Source organism: Callithrix jacchus, chromosome 2 (genome assembly GCF_049354715.1).
Source record: "Callithrix jacchus isolate 240 chromosome 2, calJac240_pri, whole genome shotgun sequence".
Lineage (NCBI taxonomy): Eukaryota > Metazoa > Chordata > Mammalia > Primates > Cebidae > Callithrix > Callithrix jacchus.
In genome coordinates this window covers 17,625,223-17,645,188 of record NC_133503.1, presented here as the reverse complement: position 1 = coordinate 17,645,188, position 19,966 = coordinate 17,625,223, and the positions used below count along the sequence as shown (strand labels likewise).

Sequence of the window (19,966 nt, the reverse complement as noted above, 5' to 3'; positions counted from 1 at the left end):
AATACATATTAGCCAGGCATGGTGGTGGGCACCTGTAATTTCAGCTACTTGGGAAGCTGAGGCAGGAGAATCGCTTGAACCCAGGAGGCAGAGGTTGCAGTGAGCTGAGATTGCGCCACTGTACTCCAGCCTGGGTGATATGAGCAAGACTTTGACTGAAAAAAGTTTTCAAAAAAAAAGTAATACAAATGAAACAATACACACTGCAATAGCCATTTACATAGCATGTACACTGGATTAGGGATTCTCAGTACCCGGGATATGATTTACAGCTTACAGGAGGATGTACCTGGGCTGTATGCAAATGCGACACGATAGTTATGAGGAACTGGGTTGAGCATCTGCAGATTTAACTGCAACCCCCTCCCCTCAAATAGTGAGGGGTGACTGCTCTTTTTGGCACTTAAAGACTCCACCATTTTTTGGTTTGGGTTTTGTTTTGAGAGAATATCTCAGGACCAGGATTTCCTCAAATAGTAATGTTACTAAGTAAGCCACTGACTGTTCTACTAATAATAACATTTTAGTTCTTAGAAGCAGAAATATGGGCCGGCACAGTGGCCCATGCCTGTAATCCCAGCACTTTGGGGTGCCGAGGCAGGCAGATCATGAGGTCAGTTCGAGACCAGCCTGGCCAACATGGTGAAACCCTGTCTCTACTAAAAGAAAAATTCGCCTCTACTAAAAAATAGAGAAATTACAGATATGGTGGCCGACGCCTGTAATCCCAGTCACTCAGGAGCCTGAGGCAAAGAATTGCTTGAACCTGGGAGGAGGAGGTTATAGTGAGCTGAGATCGCACCACTGCACTCCAGCCTGGGCAACAGAGCAAGACTCCATCTAAAAAAAGAAAGTGGAAATGTGTGTAGCAGTGGGAACAGTTCCTAAGGCCAGGAGTAAATGGCTTCCAGCTTGCGGTGCTTTTAGTGGCTCCGAGCTTTCTGTTGCAGTGAGAGAGGACCTGGGGAGAGCCAATCTTTGAAGGGACAGACTCGGGGTACGACTTGGGGAGCCCACAGCTGCCTTTGCTTTTCACAGATGTTGGGGAACGTGGCTCTGCTGCAGGTGGTCAGGGGGACAGACCCTCCCCCAGCCTCTGCCACCCACCTGGTGGGTCAGGGCTACCACTGTCCAGCTCTGTCCTGGCCAAGCCCAGTCTGGAGGAGCAAGGTTGCCCATTGGATGAGCCCATTCTAGTGTGGGGGAGGAGATCTCCCAAGAGGCCCTCTCACAAATCCTTCCCTGTGGAAGGACACGTTAGCATCTCATGCTTCCCATTTCAAAATTCTGTTTCCAACACAATTCGATGAAAGATTGAAATATCTGGCTGGGTGCAGTGGCTCACACCTGGAATCCCAGCCCTTTGGGAGGCTGAGGCGGGCAGATCACCTGTGGTAGGGAGTTTGAGACCAGCCTGGCCAAAATGGAGAAACCTCTTCTCTACTAAAAATGCAAAAATTAGCCAGGCATGGTAGTGAATGCCTATAATCCCAGCTACTCGGAAGGCTGAGGCACAAAAATCACTTGAACCCGGGAGGTGGAGGTTTCAGTGAGCTGAGATCATGCCACTGCACTCCAGCCTGGGTGACGAGAGTGAAACTCCACAAAAAGAAATAAGGGAGGGAGGGAGAAAAGAAAAGGAAAGAAGGGAAAGGAGGGGTGGAGGGAGGAAGGAAGGAGAGAAGGAGGAAGGAAGGAGGGAAGGACGAAGGGAAGGAAGGAAGGGATTGAAATATCTGAAAATTAATTTCGGGCATAGGGTCTGGCATGGTGGTTCTCAGGTGGACTGGGCGTATGGTTAAGGTAGGAGTTGAAAAAAACGTTTGACCATCATTTGGAAGGTTCAGCAGACCTCAGCTTTTCCAGAGCACAGCATCACCTCATGGAATGTGGAGGGAGATAGTGTCGCACCGTTAGGTGGCTAGGGCTGTCGAAACAAGCACCGCACACGGGCGGCCTACACAAATGATGACTGTCTCAGTCCTGGAGGGAGGCTGGAAGTCCAAGGCCACGGTGTCGGGACGGCTGGGTCCCTCTGAGGCTGCGGAGAGTCTCCCCAGGCCTCCACTATGGCTGCCTGTGGTCTCTGGCACTCCTCGGCCATATCACCCCGACCTCTGCTCCATCTTCAAGTGGCACTGTGATCTGTGTGTGTCTGGGTGCAAACTTCCCCTTCATATGAGGACACCACTTGAATGACTGTGGCATTTTGACTTGATCACCTCTGTTAGACCCTGTCTCCAAATAAGGTCACACCCTGCAGTATTGGGGGTTAGGACTCAGTATGTCTTCTCTGGGGGCCAGGCAAACCCCTGACAGTTGCCAGTGTCATTTTTCACCTGTAGGGCAGTCTGTCAGCCAGGGGAAGTAGCTGGAACTTGCTTTGTGTGCCCAGCACACTGTCCAGGGAGCCGTGTGTGAGGAGGGCCTGCAGGGAGGGCAGGGTCCCATCTTCAAAGTCACCCCTGGAGTTGTGGAAGCAGATGTGTTGATAGAATCTGCTTGGGTGATGGGAGGAAGGAGGACCCTCCAGGCCAGGAGGATGGCACAGCCAGAGCTGGGTCTTCCGTAGAGGGAGGAGGCTGGCTTGACTTGCAGAGGCTAGATGGGTTTAAAGGGAGGCAGGTCATAGGGAAGGGGGTGATTGGGTAGAGGAAGGGGAGATTAGAGATGGCCCTGATAGATGTTTGGCCTCTTTGGTAAGAATGAGAGCCGTGGCAGACTGGAGAACTGGGGAGCCGCTGTGGCCACACGGGTCTGGGACTGAATCAGCTGAGCACTGGAATCAGCAGGCAAGGCCTCCAGGCCCAGGAAGAAGAGCAGACAGGGAGCTAAGTGGTCTGGAAGAGACTGCAGGGCAGCAGAGAGGGGAGGGACGGGGAGGGAGCACCCAGGCCTCTGCCCAAGGAGCCCAGGACGGGCCCAGCACAGCTACCAGCAGTAGACACAGCATACGCAAAGTGACCAAGGGTATTTGTAACACAGTGAAGACTCTGGCTGGACATAGTGGCTCATGCCTATTATCCCAGCACTTTGGGAAGCTGAAGGATCACTTTGAGGCCAGGAGTTCGAGACCAGCCTGGGCAACCTAGCAAGATCCCTATCTCTACCAAAAAAATAAAAGTTTTAAAAAAGACTGGTTCCTTACCCCCAGGTGCCTCTGGTGGGTTCCAGCTTCCCGCCTCTCTGGGTCTCTGCTGAGACCTCCTGCTTTGTGTGTGCCGTGGCGTGGGTGGGCTGCTGTCCTGCTGCACGTTGTGTGCTGGGTGGTCCCAGAGAAGAAAGCTGGCTGCTTCCAGGCCTGGGTCTCAGCTGCGTCGCCATCGCCTACACCAGCGCCTCGCAGGTGGCACCTGGCAGGAACACGGTGTTTATTGTAGAACCCAGGCCGATGGCGATGGGAAGTGGGCAGGGGAGCAGGATGGGGAGCGGGCGGTGATTTCGGGGGGTGGGGTGAGTGTGCTCGGACTGTTGGTTGTTGAGGAAACAGTTGTGCTCCTGAAGCTCGTTTTACTCTCAGGGTAGCGTTTTCATGGTGGAACGCTTGTGACCACCAAACAGAAGCTTATGTGTTTTGATGTAGAAGGTCTGAGCCATTTTCATCGACAACTGGCTGGCCATGGTGGAAGTGAACACTGGAGTGTCTCCTCAGATAACTCCGCTCCCTCCCATTGAACGGAGCCTCCCCGTGCAGCCCCCCTCAAATGGAGTTTTAAACACTGGGTTCAGGTTACAGGGGGAGGGTCTCACTGCCTGAATGGGGAGGACGGAGATGAGCTCCAGGGAGCGTGGGTGGGTGATGGGGTGACACTGATGACACTGAGCTCTGTGATGTCTCCTCAGCACGGGTAGATACTGACTGCCAAGGTCCTTTCCTCTTCTCCAGGAGTGCTCCAGCTTCACCCACACACCCCGGGCTGATGTCCCCTCGCTCCAGCGGCCTGCAGACCCCAGAGTGCCTATCTCGGGAGGGCTCCCCCATTCCACATGACCCTGACTTCGGGTCCAAGTTAGCTTCTGTCCCAGAGTACCGGTATTCCCAAAGTGCACCTGGTAAGGAGCAGGCGGCCCTCTCGCAGGGCGGGGCGGCGCTGGACTCTCGGGGCACAGGAGGGGTCACTGTCTACTTCGCACCTCCATGCAGGCTCCCCCGTCAGCGCCCAACCAGTGATCATGGCCGTGCCACCCCGACCATCCAGCCTCGTGGCCAAGCCTGTGGCCTACATGCCTGCCTCCATCGTGACCTCACAGCAGCCCACGGGCCATGCCATCCACGTCGTACAGCAGGCCCCCACCGTCACCATGGTGAGGGTGGTCACCACGTCCGCCAGCTCGGCCAACGGATACATCCTCACCAGCCAGGGCTCAGCTGGGAGCTCCCACGATGCAGCGGGTGCAGCTGTGCTGGACCTGGGCAGCGAGGCCAGAGGTAATGCGGCCGTGGCTGGCAGTCTTCACAGGACTCTCCGTGGTGGTCCCGGCCAGCAGGTCCTGAAGGCAGCACCATCGGCCTGGGCCTGGGGCTTGAGGAGGATGATTCTCCGCCTCTGCCTCTCGCTGCCGTGTCCTTTTAAATCAGCATGAGCCAGGTGCGGTGGCTTACATCTGTAATCCCAGCACTTTGAGAGGCCAAAGCATGTGTATCACGTGAGGTCAGGAGTTCAAGATCAGCCTCAGCCTCCTGAGCAGCTGGGATCAACTATGGCCAACATAGTGAAACCCCCGTCTCTAATAAAAATACAAAAATTAGCTGGGCATGGTGGTGCGCTCCTGTAGTCCCAGCTACTTGGGAGGCTGAGGCAGGAGAGTCGCTTCAACCCTGGAGGTGGAGGTTGCAGTGAGCGAGATTGTGCCACTGCACTCCAGCGAGGGTGACAGAGCCAGACCCTATCTCACACACCAAAAAAAAGTATGACTGTCCACAGAGGAGTCTTCCTTGTTGAATATGCCCTCGGATGCATGCAGCTGTGTCCTTGCCTTAAGGTAGCATTGAATTAGGTGTGCTGTGGCCTTGCATAAATTTGGAATTTAGTATTTTCTACGGGAGAAAGAATGAGCCTGGGAAGACTGTTTTTTCTCCTCCCTCATAAGGAGACTTTAAAAGTCATTTAGGGAAAAGGTAGTTCCGAATTGCTAAAAGGAATCTGATCCCAGGGCTTGATGGGATAGACACTGAACATGCAGCTGACCCCCACCTCCCATAAGACCTTCTCTGGAGCACCTTCAGAGGGGCAGCATCCTCTGACTTCACTCTCCTCCCTTGACTCCATCTCGGTGGTGGTTTCTGTTTCAGTACTGCCGTAATACTGAAGGCAGGCCAAGATACGGCTCGAATCAGATCATTTCATTCCCAGTAATACATTTGCTTTCTCAGACTGAATTTGGGTGGGTTAAAGCAAAGTCTAGGCCAGATGCGGTGGCTCACGCCTGTAATCCCAGCACTTTGGGAGGCCCAGGCAGGTGGTTCACAAGATCAAGAGATCGAGACCATCCTGGTCAACATGGTGAAACCCCGTCTCTACTAAAAATACAAAAAATTAGCTGGGCACGGTGGTGCGTGCCTGTAATCCCAGCTACTCAGGAGGCTGAGGCAGGAGAATTGCCTGAACCCAGGAGGCAGAGGTTGCAGTGAGCTGAGATCGCACCATTGCACTCCAGCCTGGGTGACAAGAGCGAAACTCTGTCTAAAAATAAATAAATAAATAAATAAATAAATTAGCCGGGTGTGGTGGTGCGCGCCTGTGATCCCAGCTGCTCAGGAGGCTGAGGCAGAAGATTTGCTTGAACCCCGGAAGTGGGGTTACATTGAGCTGAGATTGTGCCATTGAACTCCAGTTGGGCGACAGAGCGACAAAACCCTGTCTCAAAAAAATAAGTAAAATATTTTAAAACCTAGCAATTGTTTTCTTCCCAAACCTATTTTCACCCATGAGATTCTCCTCTGGCGAACCCGTTTTTCCCAGCGCCGACCTCACTCCCCTACTTGGCCAACCTGCTGCCCAGGCATCAAGGAAATTGATTGTCTTGTTGGCTGAATGTGGTGCTAACCTGGTTCCTGTCCTGCAGGCCTAGAGGAGAAACCCACCATTGCGTTTGCCACAATCCCGGCAGCCAGTGGAGTCATCCAGACGGTGGCCAGCCAGATGGCCCCCGGGGTCCCCGGACACACAGTCACCATCCTGCAGCCTGCCACACCCGTGACCCTCGGCCAGCACCACCTTCCAGTCCGGGCCGTCACTCAGAATGGAAAGCATGCGGTTCCCACCAACAGCTTAGCCGGCAATGCTTACGGTGAGGCCCCACCCCGTTCTCTGCGCCACCTCCCGAGCTTTGTGGCTCCTGGTAGTCAGTGCAGTATGAGAACATTTCTCCATTGTTGCCCGATCCTCCTCACAGTTCGGTTTATTGAGCACCTGCTGTACTCCCGGCACTGGGACAGTGCTAAGAAAAGAGGGTGGAAGGGGCCGGGCTCTGTGGCTCACACTACCATCCCAGCACTTTGGGAGGCTGCGGCAGGCAGATTGCTTGAGCCCAGTTCAAGACCAGCCTGGGCAATATAGCAAAACCCCATCTCTACATAAGACTCCAAAACTTGGCCAGGTGTGGTGTCGCACATTTGTGGTCCCAGCTGCTCAGGAGAATGAGGCTGCAGTAAGCTGTAATCTCTCTGCTACATACCAGCCTGGGTAACAGAGTGATACCCTGTCCCTTTTAGAAAAAAAAAAAAGGAAAGAAGGTAGAAGGAAAGCCCAGATCTGCCCATTGTCTGGAGTTCACACTCCATGGGGTGAGGCAGGAGGTCAGAGAAGGAAGAAGGAGAGCTGGGGTGCAGGAACCCAGGGGCTCCAGGGCACCGGGCGGGGTGCAGGAAGCCAGGGTGCTGGGTGGGGTGTCAGTGGGATAGCTCAGGGCAATGCATCTGTGTAAAGGAGTGGGGCGACCCATTGATGTCCCCCAGGATCCAGACACAGCAATGAGAGGGGCTTCCACCCAGCAGGCTGGGGCCGGCAAGGACAGGACAGACCTGGTGGGGAGGGGACAGCAGGGCCCATGGGGTGTTCTCAGCTCCCCTGCTCGGTGGCTTAGCCCCTTTTGTGTGGGTGACTTGGGCCTCTATTCAGAAAAAAACAGCTTGGTTCCAGCCAGACCCTAGAGTAATCCTCTTCTTCCTCCACTCCAGCCCTCACCAGCCCTCTGCAGCTCCTTGCGGCCCAAGCGAGTTCGTCCTCACCGGTGGTGGTCACCCGGGTATGTGAGGTGGGGGCCAAGGAGCCAGCAGCAGCCGTTGCAGCCACGGCCACCACCACCCCAGCCACTACCACCACCACCTCTGCCTCCGCCTCCTCCACTGGAGAGCCTGAGGTCAAAAGGTCTCGGGTGGAGGAGCCCAGTGCGACCGTGACCACGCCGGCCGGAGTGATTGCAGCCTCCGGCCCCCAGGGGCTGGGCACCGGGGAATGAGGTCACCTGCACACAGGGGAGTGGGACTCACCCAGCGGCGACCCCGGAGCTGGACCCAGCAGCATAGGCGGCCGCACCCACGGACGGAGGACAGCCCACAGCAGCCTGCGGGCATCAGCAGCACCTGGACACACCCAGCCCTTTCCATGTTATCGCCTGTCCTCCCGTGGTTTAAAACAAAAACATAAACAAGTTCAGACAACTGATTGTATGATTCTGGGAATTCTTTGCTTTCATGTCCTTCGCCTCTCCCCAGGCCTCCCTGTCAGGCGTGGGGAGGAGGCTGTCATTCAGCATCTCGAGGAATGTGTCAAGATAGCTCTGCCCGCCCCGCGCTACACAGCCAGCCCTTTGTCCTGGGAGGACAGACAGAAACGCACACCCTGAGGCTATAGGGGAAGCCCAGGTGCTGGACGGAGGACTACTGGGGAAGCCAGGAGCTGCTGCCACACCACGGACCATCTAACAGCCTCTCTGCCCGGAACGTGACATAGAGAGTGTTGGCATTAACTCGGGGAGTGTCCGGTTTCACTTCGGACCTCAAGTTTTTCTTTGTTTAAACATGGAATTCAGACTTCATTGTACACCTTAGGCAGACACAAAAGGGATCATCTGTTTTTGAGGATTTCACCTGCTGATGGTCTGATGACTGGCTGTGGGGCCGGGGTTCCTGCTGGCATTCATCCCTCAGAGTAAACCTGCTCTGTCTGATAACTTCAAGTAAGAGCAGCAGCTTCCCGGGTTGGCATTCACCGTGGAAGGTTCCACGGATGAAAGATGGCCCTGGATCCGCCGGCCACAAGCATCACGCTGCCAGAGACAGTCGGGGCCTCTGCTCTGCAGGCCAGACCTTCCCGAATCCTCCTATGGCTCCGATGCCCCAGTGCTGACGGCCACAGTGGACCCAACAGTGCCAAGCGCCATCTGCTCGAGCTGCTTTTTCACCCAGTTACAGTGTCCTTACCACTCCCACCTTGCTCTGCTGTTTTCACTTGGAACGGTTTCTCCTGCCCGAAGCTGCAGGGGCCCTCCCTGGTCCGTCCGTGAGCAGAAGGGAGGCCCCACCCCAGCAGCAGCGGCTCCTGCGCCTCCACGCCCGGCCCCGGCCTCAGCCCGCCAACCCCACTGGTTTTGTTGACATGGTGAGAACCGGAGGAGGACAGGATCCTGCAGACAGTAGGGCGGCTCCAGGGTCCCTGAGGAAGGCCGCCCTGCACTTCCATCAAGACGTCCAGGGGCACCTGGAGCTTTATCAGCTGTCTAACGTTGCGCCCAGCTCGGGGAGGGAGGAGAGAGGAGTCCTTCCATGTGTCTTGAGAGGTGTGAGGTGTCCCCATAAAGGTCAGCTGTCAGTTTTGCTGGCCACTCCAGCACCGGCCCTCCTGTTGGGGACCACAACAAGAAACAGTGGCAGATTCAACACTGAGCTCCAGAAATGCCAGAGGAGCAGTGTTTCTGGAAATTGTCCGGTCCTCCGCATCGCAGCCTCCACCCAGACCTCAGCAGGAGAGCCGCAGAGGGACCCAGATGCCTGGAAGGTATCTGAGGGAGGTGGCTGGACAGGTGTCTCCCTGAAGAAGAAGGGAGAATGCTTTTCAAATCGATTTCAAGGCAGTGCAGGAGGAGCGGCGTGCTGTGTGGTCGAGTGGGGGTGCCCATGGCCCCATCAGAGTCCCCAACCCTAGGACAAGTGCAGAACTTCTGTGGCCCCTCCTACCTAGAGAAAACCCCTGTTCTGTTTCCTTCCCCTGTTCCATTGTTTTTCTAAGCCCCCCAAATGAGTCATTTCTATGGCACTAACCTTTCCATGGGAAATAAGCTCTTTGTGGAAGTCCATACCTGTTGCCTTGGGTGACGTTTCAGAGAAGTGGGGGCGAGACAAACACAGCCGGGCCTCCCAGGTGCAGTTCCGTCCATGGAGGGTGAGAGATCACACTCCGTGCCACATGCATGGCTCCTGCTGTTGTCTGTGGGCCTTTTCTTTCTGTGCTGCCTGATGTGTGCATGCGTGGCGTGAGGGAACGGGGAGATGACTGGTGCCTGCATGGCCTGAGCCAGTGCCGTCAGTGGGGGCCTCTGTGATCGCCTGCTGGTGCCCTCTTCCCCCATGGTGACCATGTATCCCCAGGGCTGTGTGGCCAACCTCATGGGGGAGTTCTGTTTGCTTTTGAGCCGCTGTAGGTCGGCCTCCTTGTGCAAGCTGATGTCTGCAGGGAGCACTGCGTACCATGTGTTGGTCACAAGATGTGAGGTAGCCTCTCACCCTGGTCTGTTCAGGCTGGCTCCGATCCACTTGCTTTCCTGGCTTTTGAGACGAGCACGTTCTTTCTGTTGGTGGTAGGATTCTCAGATTTTATTGCTTCAGTGCCAAGGGCGTGGAAAGGGGGTGGTGGGTGGAGCTGGGGGGTAGCAAGCACAGCTCAGGGCTGCGTCCTGGCGTTTGGGGAGTCGGCACTATGTAGCTTCTGTGGCGACTGCAAAGAGGGACGAAGGGAAGTGGGCCTGGGGGTTGGCTCAGACTCGGAGCAGGGCAGGGAGAGGACGGCTGGGTCCTGGACCCACTGCTCTGGGCTCATAACCATGAGATTTTGAAAGTTTTGGTCATCGGCTCCAGCCCTCCTGGAGTGCCCTGAGCCAGCCCAGCAAGTGCCTCCCAGCCAGGCTCATTTGCAGAAGCAAGAGCACAGGCCAGGGGGACCAGGAGAGCCTCAGCCCCCAGTCCCAGCCACCTGTGACCCTGAGCTGTGGGGAGCCAGGAACCTCAGAACCTTCTCTAGGTTGTCAAGGCTGGGTTGACCCTAGCAATGTGCAGGAATGCGGGGAACAAAAGTAACTTGATTCCAGCCCTATCCAGGGGTCACAGCAGAGGCTGAGGGCCTGCTCTCCTTTAACCGGGGGCTGTGGGCATGGTCCATGGATGAGAACAGCAGGTCACAGTGGTGGCTTTGGGAAGGGCCCCTCCCACTTTGCCCTGTTCTGAAAGGGGCTCCCTCAGCACCCATGGGCCCGGTAACCCACTTCTCTTTCCTGCTTCCTGCTCAATAACTTGCCAGGTTTACCAAATACAAGACACTTGCGTTGGACAGGAGGTGAGTCCCAGAAGAAAACATCTGAAGTAGCTGAGCACAGCCATCTCACCGAGACCATCTGGTAGCCCCTGAGAAGTGGGAGGCCAGGGCCTGAGTGTCCCCCAACTGCTAGGGCAGCAGGTGGCTCAGGGCACCCTCTCTCATGCCAGCTTCTGCCACCAGCCTGGTGTCCACAGAGCAGCAGAGCTGGAGGAGCTCAGGGAGACCCAGCCATGGAGGGCACAGTGCCCGGCGTCCCAGCGTGTGCCTGTTCTCAGACACTTGTGTCTTTCCTACTGTGCAGATGTTCTCCTAGTGACACCTGGCCTCGGTGGAGGATGGGACCTGTCACTCATGCCTTTGAGGGACCCAGATAGAGCATCCCTGTTCTGCTCTTTCTACATTCCTAAAAACCTTAACGGCAGTCCCTCACCAATCCGGCCGCAGGGCCTCATGCTTCTGCAGCACCCCGTCCTGTCCTGCTGGCTTCACATTAGAGGCCACCGTGTGCTCTAGGCCGAGTGAAATGAAACACTGCTGTCAGGTCCCCATGCAGACATCTTTGAGGCAGCACTGGGAGACACTGTCGGGGGACCAAGTCTGGGCAGGCAGAGACTTGTGCACCTCACATTCACCCCTCAGTTTCCCTCCCCAGGTCTGGTTGTTCCTCTTTGGGATTTGCTGTTTATTTGTATTTTCTTTTTCTTTGATTTAAGAACCATGCCAAGTGAAAAAGGTGGAGATGAGTTTCTGAGCTGCAGAGTGTTCCCTGATCCTAGGTACCACGCTTTGGGCCTCTCAAGCAGGGAAGGGACGGATTTGGTGGAGTTGGGCCAAGGTGGGGGGGGCCTCGTCCTGCCCCCTCCAGACTGCCGGGGACCCAAGAAGTTTTCAGCCCTCTTGAACCTCGGTCCCCTGGCTCCTGGGTCCGTTTCTGTACTGTTTGAGATTGCAGGCGTCATTCAGCGAATGCTCTTATGTCCCCTACACAAAGCGGGCTCTCCCTGGAACACCCAAGGGCACTATGACTCTCAGAAAGCCCTGAGCAAGGTCCCTCTCTTGAGAGAGAGAAATCCCTTTTTCGGGCGGTTCAGCAAGTTCAGGAGGAAGAGAAAGCTTTTCTTTGGCTTTGAAACCAGTGTTTTTGTGGCGACAAGAACAGACTCAGGAGGAAAGATGAAAATGTCATTTAACACGGGGACTCATCAGAGGAAAGGATTTTCCCCTTAGCTTTCAGAGCCGGCGGGAGCGCAGGGTCTGTTTGGCTTCAAAAGCTTCACATTTTGCTTTGTCCTTGAGTGACTTCACACGGGATGAGGAACTGTTGACCTCCGTAAAGAGGACACCCCAAATCCATCCTGGGCTCCTCTTCCCTCAGAGAGAGCCCCCCCGCAAAAAAGGCTTTAGAATCACCAGCGTGCCGCCTCACGTGTCAGGGCAGAATCACGGGCTCCTTACGCTGGAATAAGTTACCTGATTGTGAGGCTCTTCACACATGCAGAGCCTCGGAATGCTGGATGGAGGCCTCGTCGGGCCCCGCCTGTGGCCTGGCTGCAGTGGGTCTGCGGTAAGGGGCAGCCACGGTGATGACCTCACACTCCCGATGAAAACGTGTTTACCCACAGCCTCACCTCAAGCCTCCTCGGCAGTACCGCTGCCTCGAAGCAATATTGTTTAATAAGAATACTTTAAATAGTTCACACGTGCTGCTATGAAGACAGGAGTAATCTTTAGACGGGACTCAGCTAATATATTTCGGCTCTTGGAAGTAAGGGTAGAATTTAGAATATAACAAATGGTCTCTCGCCCGGTTCTGTCCCTTATTTTTAGATTGTTTTCCTCCATCTTACAATTTCCTTTTCTTTTCCAAGTTCCTTTCTCCAGGCCTGTTTTTCAGTGCTCAGGACATGGTTTTCATCACCCACTTACTTTCTGCTTTTTTTGTTGTTGGGTTTGGTGCAAGACATTTGCAATTTGTATTGTCTTTTAATACAAAACGCTGCTACATTTGGTGACCAGAGGGAGGGTTTAGAATCTGTGCTTTGCCAGGGATCTCGGTGGGTACCGAGGCCCCCCACAGGGTGGTGAGCTGGGCCTGTGCCTCAAGAGAGGGCCCTTTCCCACTGCTTGCGGCTTGAATTTTGTCGGAGTTAAGTCTGTGGAAGGGATTGTTCTGTTGGAGCTGCTGCATCCTTCCCTCTGTCCTCCCTGTCACCCAAACCCCGAAGTCACAGCTGCTTGGAAGAATGGGATTTTGGGGATACAACCACACACATTTATTTTCCTCTGAACTGAAATTTTTAAAATAGACCCATTTCACTGACTTCGTTTAGGGAAAATACTTTCTCTCTTGGGGTGTCTTTTGAGCCCACAGCCATGTAACCCTGTCTCTGCTGGGCTTTTCCGCCCCATCCCAGCTCCTCCTTCTCAGGCAGAGGCTGCAGCTTCCGGCCCTGCTGCTGGATGGGACATTTCAGAGCCACCTCCTGGAAAGTGGGCAGGGTGGAGGGCCCAGGGCCAGGCCCAACATGCGCCATGACCAGAGGTGTGAAGCTGGGCTGGCTTTTCCAGGAGGTGGCTGAGAAGGTTCTTTGGGCAAAACAAAAGGCCATGAGAGAGAGGGGTGGGGGGGGAGAGTGGTGAGGAGGATTTGTCTCTAATGAACCTCGCCATGCCTGCCTGTCACATCCAAGCCTGTGCCAGCTGCTAGGAGGTCAGAGTCCTGCCCTGAGAAACAGCCCAGTCCCTGGAGAATACCCAGGGGTCAGTGACTGAAGGCCCTCCCTCGAAGCCACCACTCCCAGGAGGCCTGAGCGTGACCCAGAAGCTCTGCTGGGCACCAAGACTGGCATTTTTCTTGTATTTTTGTACGGGACTGAAGTGAGCATGCTTCCTTTGAATGAGCCCTGGGACTTTTTTGGTTTCTTTTACTCATTCTAATGGCTGGTTTTGGCTGCTCAGAGTATCGGAGAATATTACTAAGAAGGCAGTCACTCTGTTTTTAAGTATCTTTCCTTCTGTCCAGGGAGAAACCCCTAGGAAGAATCTTAGTCAGTCTTTGCACCTGCCTGTCATTCCTGCCACGGGGAAGATGCGTTGAAAAGAAAAATACTGAGACCAGGGAGAAGCTGCGAACGCATTTCTTTGCTTTGGTGAAGCAGCTGAACACTGGCTGTAAATGACCCCCACCCCCACCCTGCTGCAGGCCCCAGTGACCCAGCTGCATCTTCAGGTTCCATCCGCCAGATTTCAGTCAACTGCTGAGGCTGCCAAGGGTGACTGAAGAGGTCTCCATGTCACTCTGTCACTTTCTTTTTTTTGAGACAGAGTTTCACTCTGTCACCCTGTCACCCAGGCAGGAGTGCAGTGGTGCAATCTCAGCGTCCCTAATAGCTGGGCTGACAGGCGCCTGCCACCACACCTGGCTAATTTTCGTATTTCTAGTAGAGATGGGAGTTTCACCATGTTGGCCAGGCTGGTCTTGAACTGCTGACCTTAGATGATCCACCCACCTCAGCTTCCCAAAGTGCTGGGATTACAGGCGTGAGCCACTGTGTCCAGCCTCTGTCACTTTTTTTGCTCCTTACCCAGTTTTTTGTTTTGTTTTGTTTTTTGGTTTTTTTTTTTGAGAGTCAGGCTAGAATGAGAAGACTCCTGGTTGGTTATTCTTTATCTCGGATTCTTTTTTCTGGAATTATTTGCTCAGTTGAGTCATTGGTGGTTTACCCCATGTTAGACACAGTGAAAAGTGTGCAGGAGGCCAGGGCCAAGGAGAAGCAAAGCGGCTTCAATCCGGGATGACAGCCAAGAAGTGTTTTCTTCCCTCCGGCTACAAGACCTGCCCCTCCGATCCAGAGTCAGAAGCAGCTTCTAGAACTGTCCTGTTTCCAAATGTGTTGGCTGAGCTGAAGCGAGATCTGTGACTCTGAATTAGATGATTTTTCCTGCATGAAGTTCACAGGCCTGTATGTATGTTATATTCTGTCTGTGGTCTCTCAATTTCTAGGTTAACTGGTCCAGATTTTTTTTTTTTTTTTGATCAGTAACAACGGGGATTTAAAATAATATCGTTGGCCAGGTGCAGTGGCTCACACCTGTAATTCCAGCACTTTGGGAGGCTGAGGCAGGCGGATCATCTGAGGAATTTGAGACCAGCCTGACCAACATGGTGAAACCCGTCTCTACTAAAAATACAAAAAGTTAGCCAGGCGTGGTGGTGGCGGGCACCTGTAATCCTAGGTACTAGGGAGGCTGAGGCATGAGAATCACTGGAACCTGGGAGATGGAGGTTGCAGTGAGCTGAGATCATGCCACTGCATCCAGCCTGGGCAACAGAGGGAGACTCTGTCTCAAAAATAAAAATAAAATAAAATGTTTTAAGTCTGGCCCTTCTTTCTTTCAAAAAAGGCTTTTTGGATACCTAGAATACCTTCATCTATGTGGCTTGATTTCTATTTCAGGAAAAGGGGGGTGGGGCAGGAGGAGGGACAACAGCTGTGTTCCAGATTCTGTGCTGAGATGTCACTGAGTCCAGACACTCAGGTTGCGAGCACCCGTGCCGGAGGGGTTAAAGCCAGTCCTGAGCTTTGGTTTTTGTTTTTGTTTTTCATCTGAATGATAATTCTCCTGTAAAAATAATTCGGGAGGGGCGGGTGTTAAGGGGTGTGTGTGTGTATTTGCGTGTGTATGTGTGTGTGTGAGTGTGTTTGGTTTTTTTTTACAGTGGCTGCCTGTCTAAAGTATTTTTCACAACTCGTTCAATAATCAGTGCTTTAAAAAGCAGCAGTATCCTAGAAAGGAAATGTCAGTTCTGGAGCATTGGATGTGAGGTTCTGCTCATGTCACCTTGCGTGTCCCGCCCTAGAGGAATGGAGGTGGGTGCCCAGGGAGGGTGGCTGAACCCCAGCACCGGGAGGGGGCACGCACGAGACCAGAGGAAGGGACAGCCCCACCCATGTCAACAGCAGGCGGCCTGTGTTTTCATTTCAAATGGGATACAGTATTTTTTTAATAAGGAGCCATACTTTTTTTTAAAAAGTTTGAGATCTGAATGTGATTTCTAATTGTATCAGACGTTAATGTTTTAAAGCTATAACAAAGTTTAAAATTTCTACCTTTTGTTTTTCATTTATTTTAACTGTTCTTTTATCTATTAAATTGTTGTATGTGGATGGGGAAGTTTTGTTTCTCCTCTTAGCATTTGTTTCTATAACCAGAAATAAAATTCTATATTAAAGAAATGACCCTGAGGCTCCAGTGTAGTCCTTGTGCACAGGATGGCTGCTGAGGGTGGCGAACAGCCTGGATACACAGGCACCCCGTCCCCTGGACACATAGGCACCTGGCTCCCAAATACACAGGCACCCCGCCCCCTAGATACACAGGCACCCAGTCCCCTAGATACACAGGCACCCAGCCCCCTGGACACATGGGCCCCTGACCCCCTGGATGCACACATACCAGGCCTCCTGCTCCAGAGGCTGAAGGGTAGCTGCTGTTAAGGGAAGTCGCCCCATAGGCTCTGGATATCCCTTTACTGGCTCATGCAGGAGACACTTCTGCAGATGCCTGTGGCTCCTGGACTCGGTGACCCCCACGCACTGGGAGTGCTCTGAGCAAGGATATTTGCAGCTCCAGGGATGTGAAGACAACATGCGTCTGCCCCTTGGACATGGCAAGGGAGAAACCAGCTAAGCCAACCTCCTGCTCCTGGCACACGCCCGCAGCCTGGCTGGGGGCACTTGCAGGCACTCACTGCTGCACCAGCGGCTCCTGGGCAACTGTGGCTCCTTCCTGCCGGTGCTTGGCTAGGTGAGACTTTCTGCCCATCTTGCACATGGGTAGAAATTCCCTCAGGCCTTGCTTATTGTAGGTGCAGGGCCCATGGGGTGGGAACAGAGCTACACAGACCTGGGTTCAGGTTCCCGCTCTGTCCTTACTGGCTGTGGGACTTTAGCCTGTGATGCGCTCCACTTCTTCACATGCAGCACGGGTACCCCCACCCCACACACCTGGCGGTGCGCCCTGAAGCTCAGCTGCAATGCAGTCAGCCTCTGTCTCTTCTGAGAGTCCATATTTACAAGGCCCTTGGGTGTGTGCAACAACCTCCAATGGGAGTCTTGATAGCAGTGCGTGCTTGTTGCACGTCTATCTTCTGTCAAGGTTCTGTCGTGTTGGCGTGTGACTCACTCAGCTAAATAACTTGCATTTTTCGGAACGCACAGTTGCCCACAGCCACAGCTGAAGTCCGAATGCTTCTCTGCCTGCCTTCAAGTTACTCCATGTCCACTGCGAGAATCTAACATAACTTTTAACAGATTAGTTCTAGTTTTAAGATTTCGGCCAGGCGCTGTGGCTCATGCCTGGAACCCCAGCTCTTAGGGAGGCAGAAGTGGGAGGATAGCTTGAGCCCAGGAGTTCAAGACCTGCCTGGTTAATATAGCAAAACCCTGTTCTCCACAAATAGAAAAAAACAAAACACAAAAAGTTTTCAGCCTAGGCCGGGCAGGGTGGCTCATGCCTGTAATCCCAGCACTTTGGGAGGCCGAGCAGGGATGGGTCACTTTAGGTCAGGAGTTTGAGACCAGTCTGGACAACATGGTAAAACCCTATCTCTGCTAAAAATATATATACACAAAAAATTAACCGGGCATGGTGATGTGTGCCTGTAATCCCAGTTAGTCAGCAGGCTGAGGCAGGAGAATCACTTGAACCCGGGAGGCAGAAGTTGCAGTGAGCTGAGATCTCGCCACCGCACTCCAGCCTGGGTGACACAGCAAGACTCAGTCTCAAAAAAAAAATTCAGCTCAATAGCAAGCGTGAGAGAGAAGTGTAAGCTTCCTCCAGAGAGCTGTGTTGGGTAATTATTAATCGAATCTCTCCTTTTTAAGATGTTGTTGTATTTGTTTGTTTGTTTAGAAACAGGGTCTGGCTATGTTGCCCAGGTCAAGCAATTCTCCTTCCTCAACCTCCCAGTGTTTGAATTACAGGTGTGAGCCACTGCACCTGGCCTTTTTTGCTTTTGGTTAGGACAACCATTTTTCACTAGTGAGACCTTAAAATAACATATTACACTAATGTAAACATTTTGTAAGAAACAAGTCAAATATTACCCCTGGTAAAATTGCTTGGGTTGTGCCTGTGTGGAGAGAGACAGAGATTGAGATTCCTGGCACATAGTTAGTTAGGTTCTCAGTGTAAGTTGGCTGCTCTGTGAACCTGGGTATATATACAACGAAGAGGGGTGCATCTCTGACCCCAGAAGACATAATGATTGTGCACTGCAGCTCTATTCATTATTGTCAGAAGCTGGAAACCAATCAACTATTCATGGAAGAACAAGAAAAGCTAAGTACTGTATGATTCCATTTGCATGAAGTGTAAAAAGAGGCGAAACTAATCTCTGGTTAGAAGCAAGACTAGGCCGGGCGCGGTGGCCCATGCCTATAATCCCAGCACTTTGGGAGGCCGAGGCGGGCGGATCACAAGGTCAAGAGATCAAGACCATCCTGACCAACGTGGTGAAACCTGGTCTCTACTAAAAATACAAAAATTAGCCAGGCGTGGTGGCATGCACCTGTAGTCCCAGCTACTTGGGAGGCTGAGGCAGGAGAATCACTTGAACCCGGGAGGTAGAGGCTACAGCAAGCCGAGACTGCACCATTGCACTCCAGCCTGGTGACAAAGCAAGACTCCATCCCCCTCCAAAAAAAAAAAAAAAGCAAGACTAGCAGTTACTTCTGAGGGAGGGGAGTGGGTGTTGACTAGGAGGGGGCCACAGGGGGACTTCTGGGGGGCTGGAAATGGTCTAGATCTTGAACTCACCCATGGCAGGAGTATTTACACCACAGAAATTATCAAACACAAATCAGCTCCACCCCCACCCCTACACCACCAATGGAGCCAAGACTTAAGACATTTTCCAATTTACCATTGATTTCTAGAAACGTAAAAAACAAAATTCATTTCAGATTTGTGCACTTTGATGTGTACGTTTTACCCTAGTAAACATTAAACACTGGTAGGACGCTTTTCAGAGATACCTGTCACCAGCTTTCCTTTACCAGTCTTCAACCTGTGGATATGGGGCACCCACCGCACTCCACATTGGAAGCTTCTCTCATTCTGGTACAGTTGTGGTCCAGAGGAGGGAGGTTTGATTGATGGATTTGCAGGCAGGCAGAAGAAAGTGGAGAAATCAAGGGTAACTTCATGTTTCTGGCTTGGGAACCAAGAGACTCCCATCTCTTCATCCTCCACACCAGGTGCCCTCAGACATCACTGGTCACCCAAGGGCATCTCAAAACCATCTATGGAACTCCTGCAGAAAGCCCTCCCTCCCTCCTCCTCTTCCTTCCTTCCATCAGGTGTCTTTTCGGGACTTACCCCTTCAAGGCCTAACCCTGACACACTATCTATGGAACATTGATTCCCACTCCCCACCCTAATCCCCAGAACCTTCAGCAGTGCCTAGCGCAGGTAGGACTCAATCATCACTTGTCCACTGCGTGAATGGCTCTTGGCACAAACTTCCCTGTCCTTTTCTGCCCCAGCACCAAATGAATGGCACCACCCAGTGCCCAGGCCAGAAACATGAAGTTACGCTTGATTTCTCCACTTTCTTCCTCCTGCCTGCAAATCCATCAGTCAAACCTCCCTCCCCTGGACCACAACTGTACCAGCCTTCTCTCTCCCTCCGGAGCTTCCCCATCCATTCTCTCCCCTGTGGCTAGAGGTCAGTTTCTCCCTGGGGTACATTTAAGCCTCAGGAAGCAGATCCCTGTCCTAAGCCCACCCCATCTCTACCCCTTGGTCTGGATACCCTTGGGCTCACCATGACGCTGATGTGTCGCCCTGTGTCTCCCTGCCGTCTGCAGGGTGGCAAACATCCGCAGGCCCCAGCACATCCTGGGCAATCAACACATCTATTAGAATGAACAGAAACTACCCCTTTCTGAGCCTGTGGTCTCATCTGTAAAATAGAGATTACTAATCCCAGCACTTTGGGAGGCTGAGGCAGACAGATCAAGAGGTCAAGAGATCGAGACCATCCTGGCCAACACGGTGAAACCTCGTCTCTACTAAAAATTCAAAAATTAGCCGGGTGTGGTGGCGCGCACCTGTATTCCCAGCTACTCGGGAGGCTGAGGCAAGAGATCGTTTGAACCCAGGAGGCGGAGGTTGCAGTGAGCCAAGATTGCGCTGCTGCACTCCAGCCTGTGCGACAGAGGGAGACTTGGTCTCAAAAAAAAAAAAGATCGCGAGATCCCATAAATAAGGGGTTGAATAAGGAATTTTTATTGTTTCAAGCAGCAGACAGTGCGGGATGGGTGCTCAATAAATGGGAGCTCAAAAAATCCGCAAAACTGTCCAGAGCCGCGGCAATTCCTTGCAAACTGTTGGATGCTGCTGGGCTCAGCCCACCAATGGCGGAGTTT

The 19,966-nt window shown here is 53.1% G+C and overlaps 1 protein-coding gene across 1 annotated transcript in view; it reads left to right on the top strand.

Annotated features, from left to right (window-relative positions):
* FOXK1 (forkhead box K1) overlaps positions 1–15,769 on the top strand; it is a 92,132-nt gene extending 76,363 nt beyond the window's left edge. Inside the window, exons 6-9 of the mRNA XM_017967013.4 lie at positions 3,887–4,053; positions 4,145–4,429; positions 6,067–6,291; positions 7,181–15,769. Of these exons, the coding sequence (XP_017822502.2) occupies positions 3,887–4,053; positions 4,145–4,429; positions 6,067–6,291; positions 7,181–7,461 (958 nt within the window). The 3' untranslated portion in view covers positions 7,462–15,769. The remainder of the gene's footprint in view (positions 1–3,886; positions 4,054–4,144; positions 4,430–6,066; positions 6,292–7,180) is intronic.
* Positions 15,770–19,966: the final 4,197 nt, after the last annotated feature.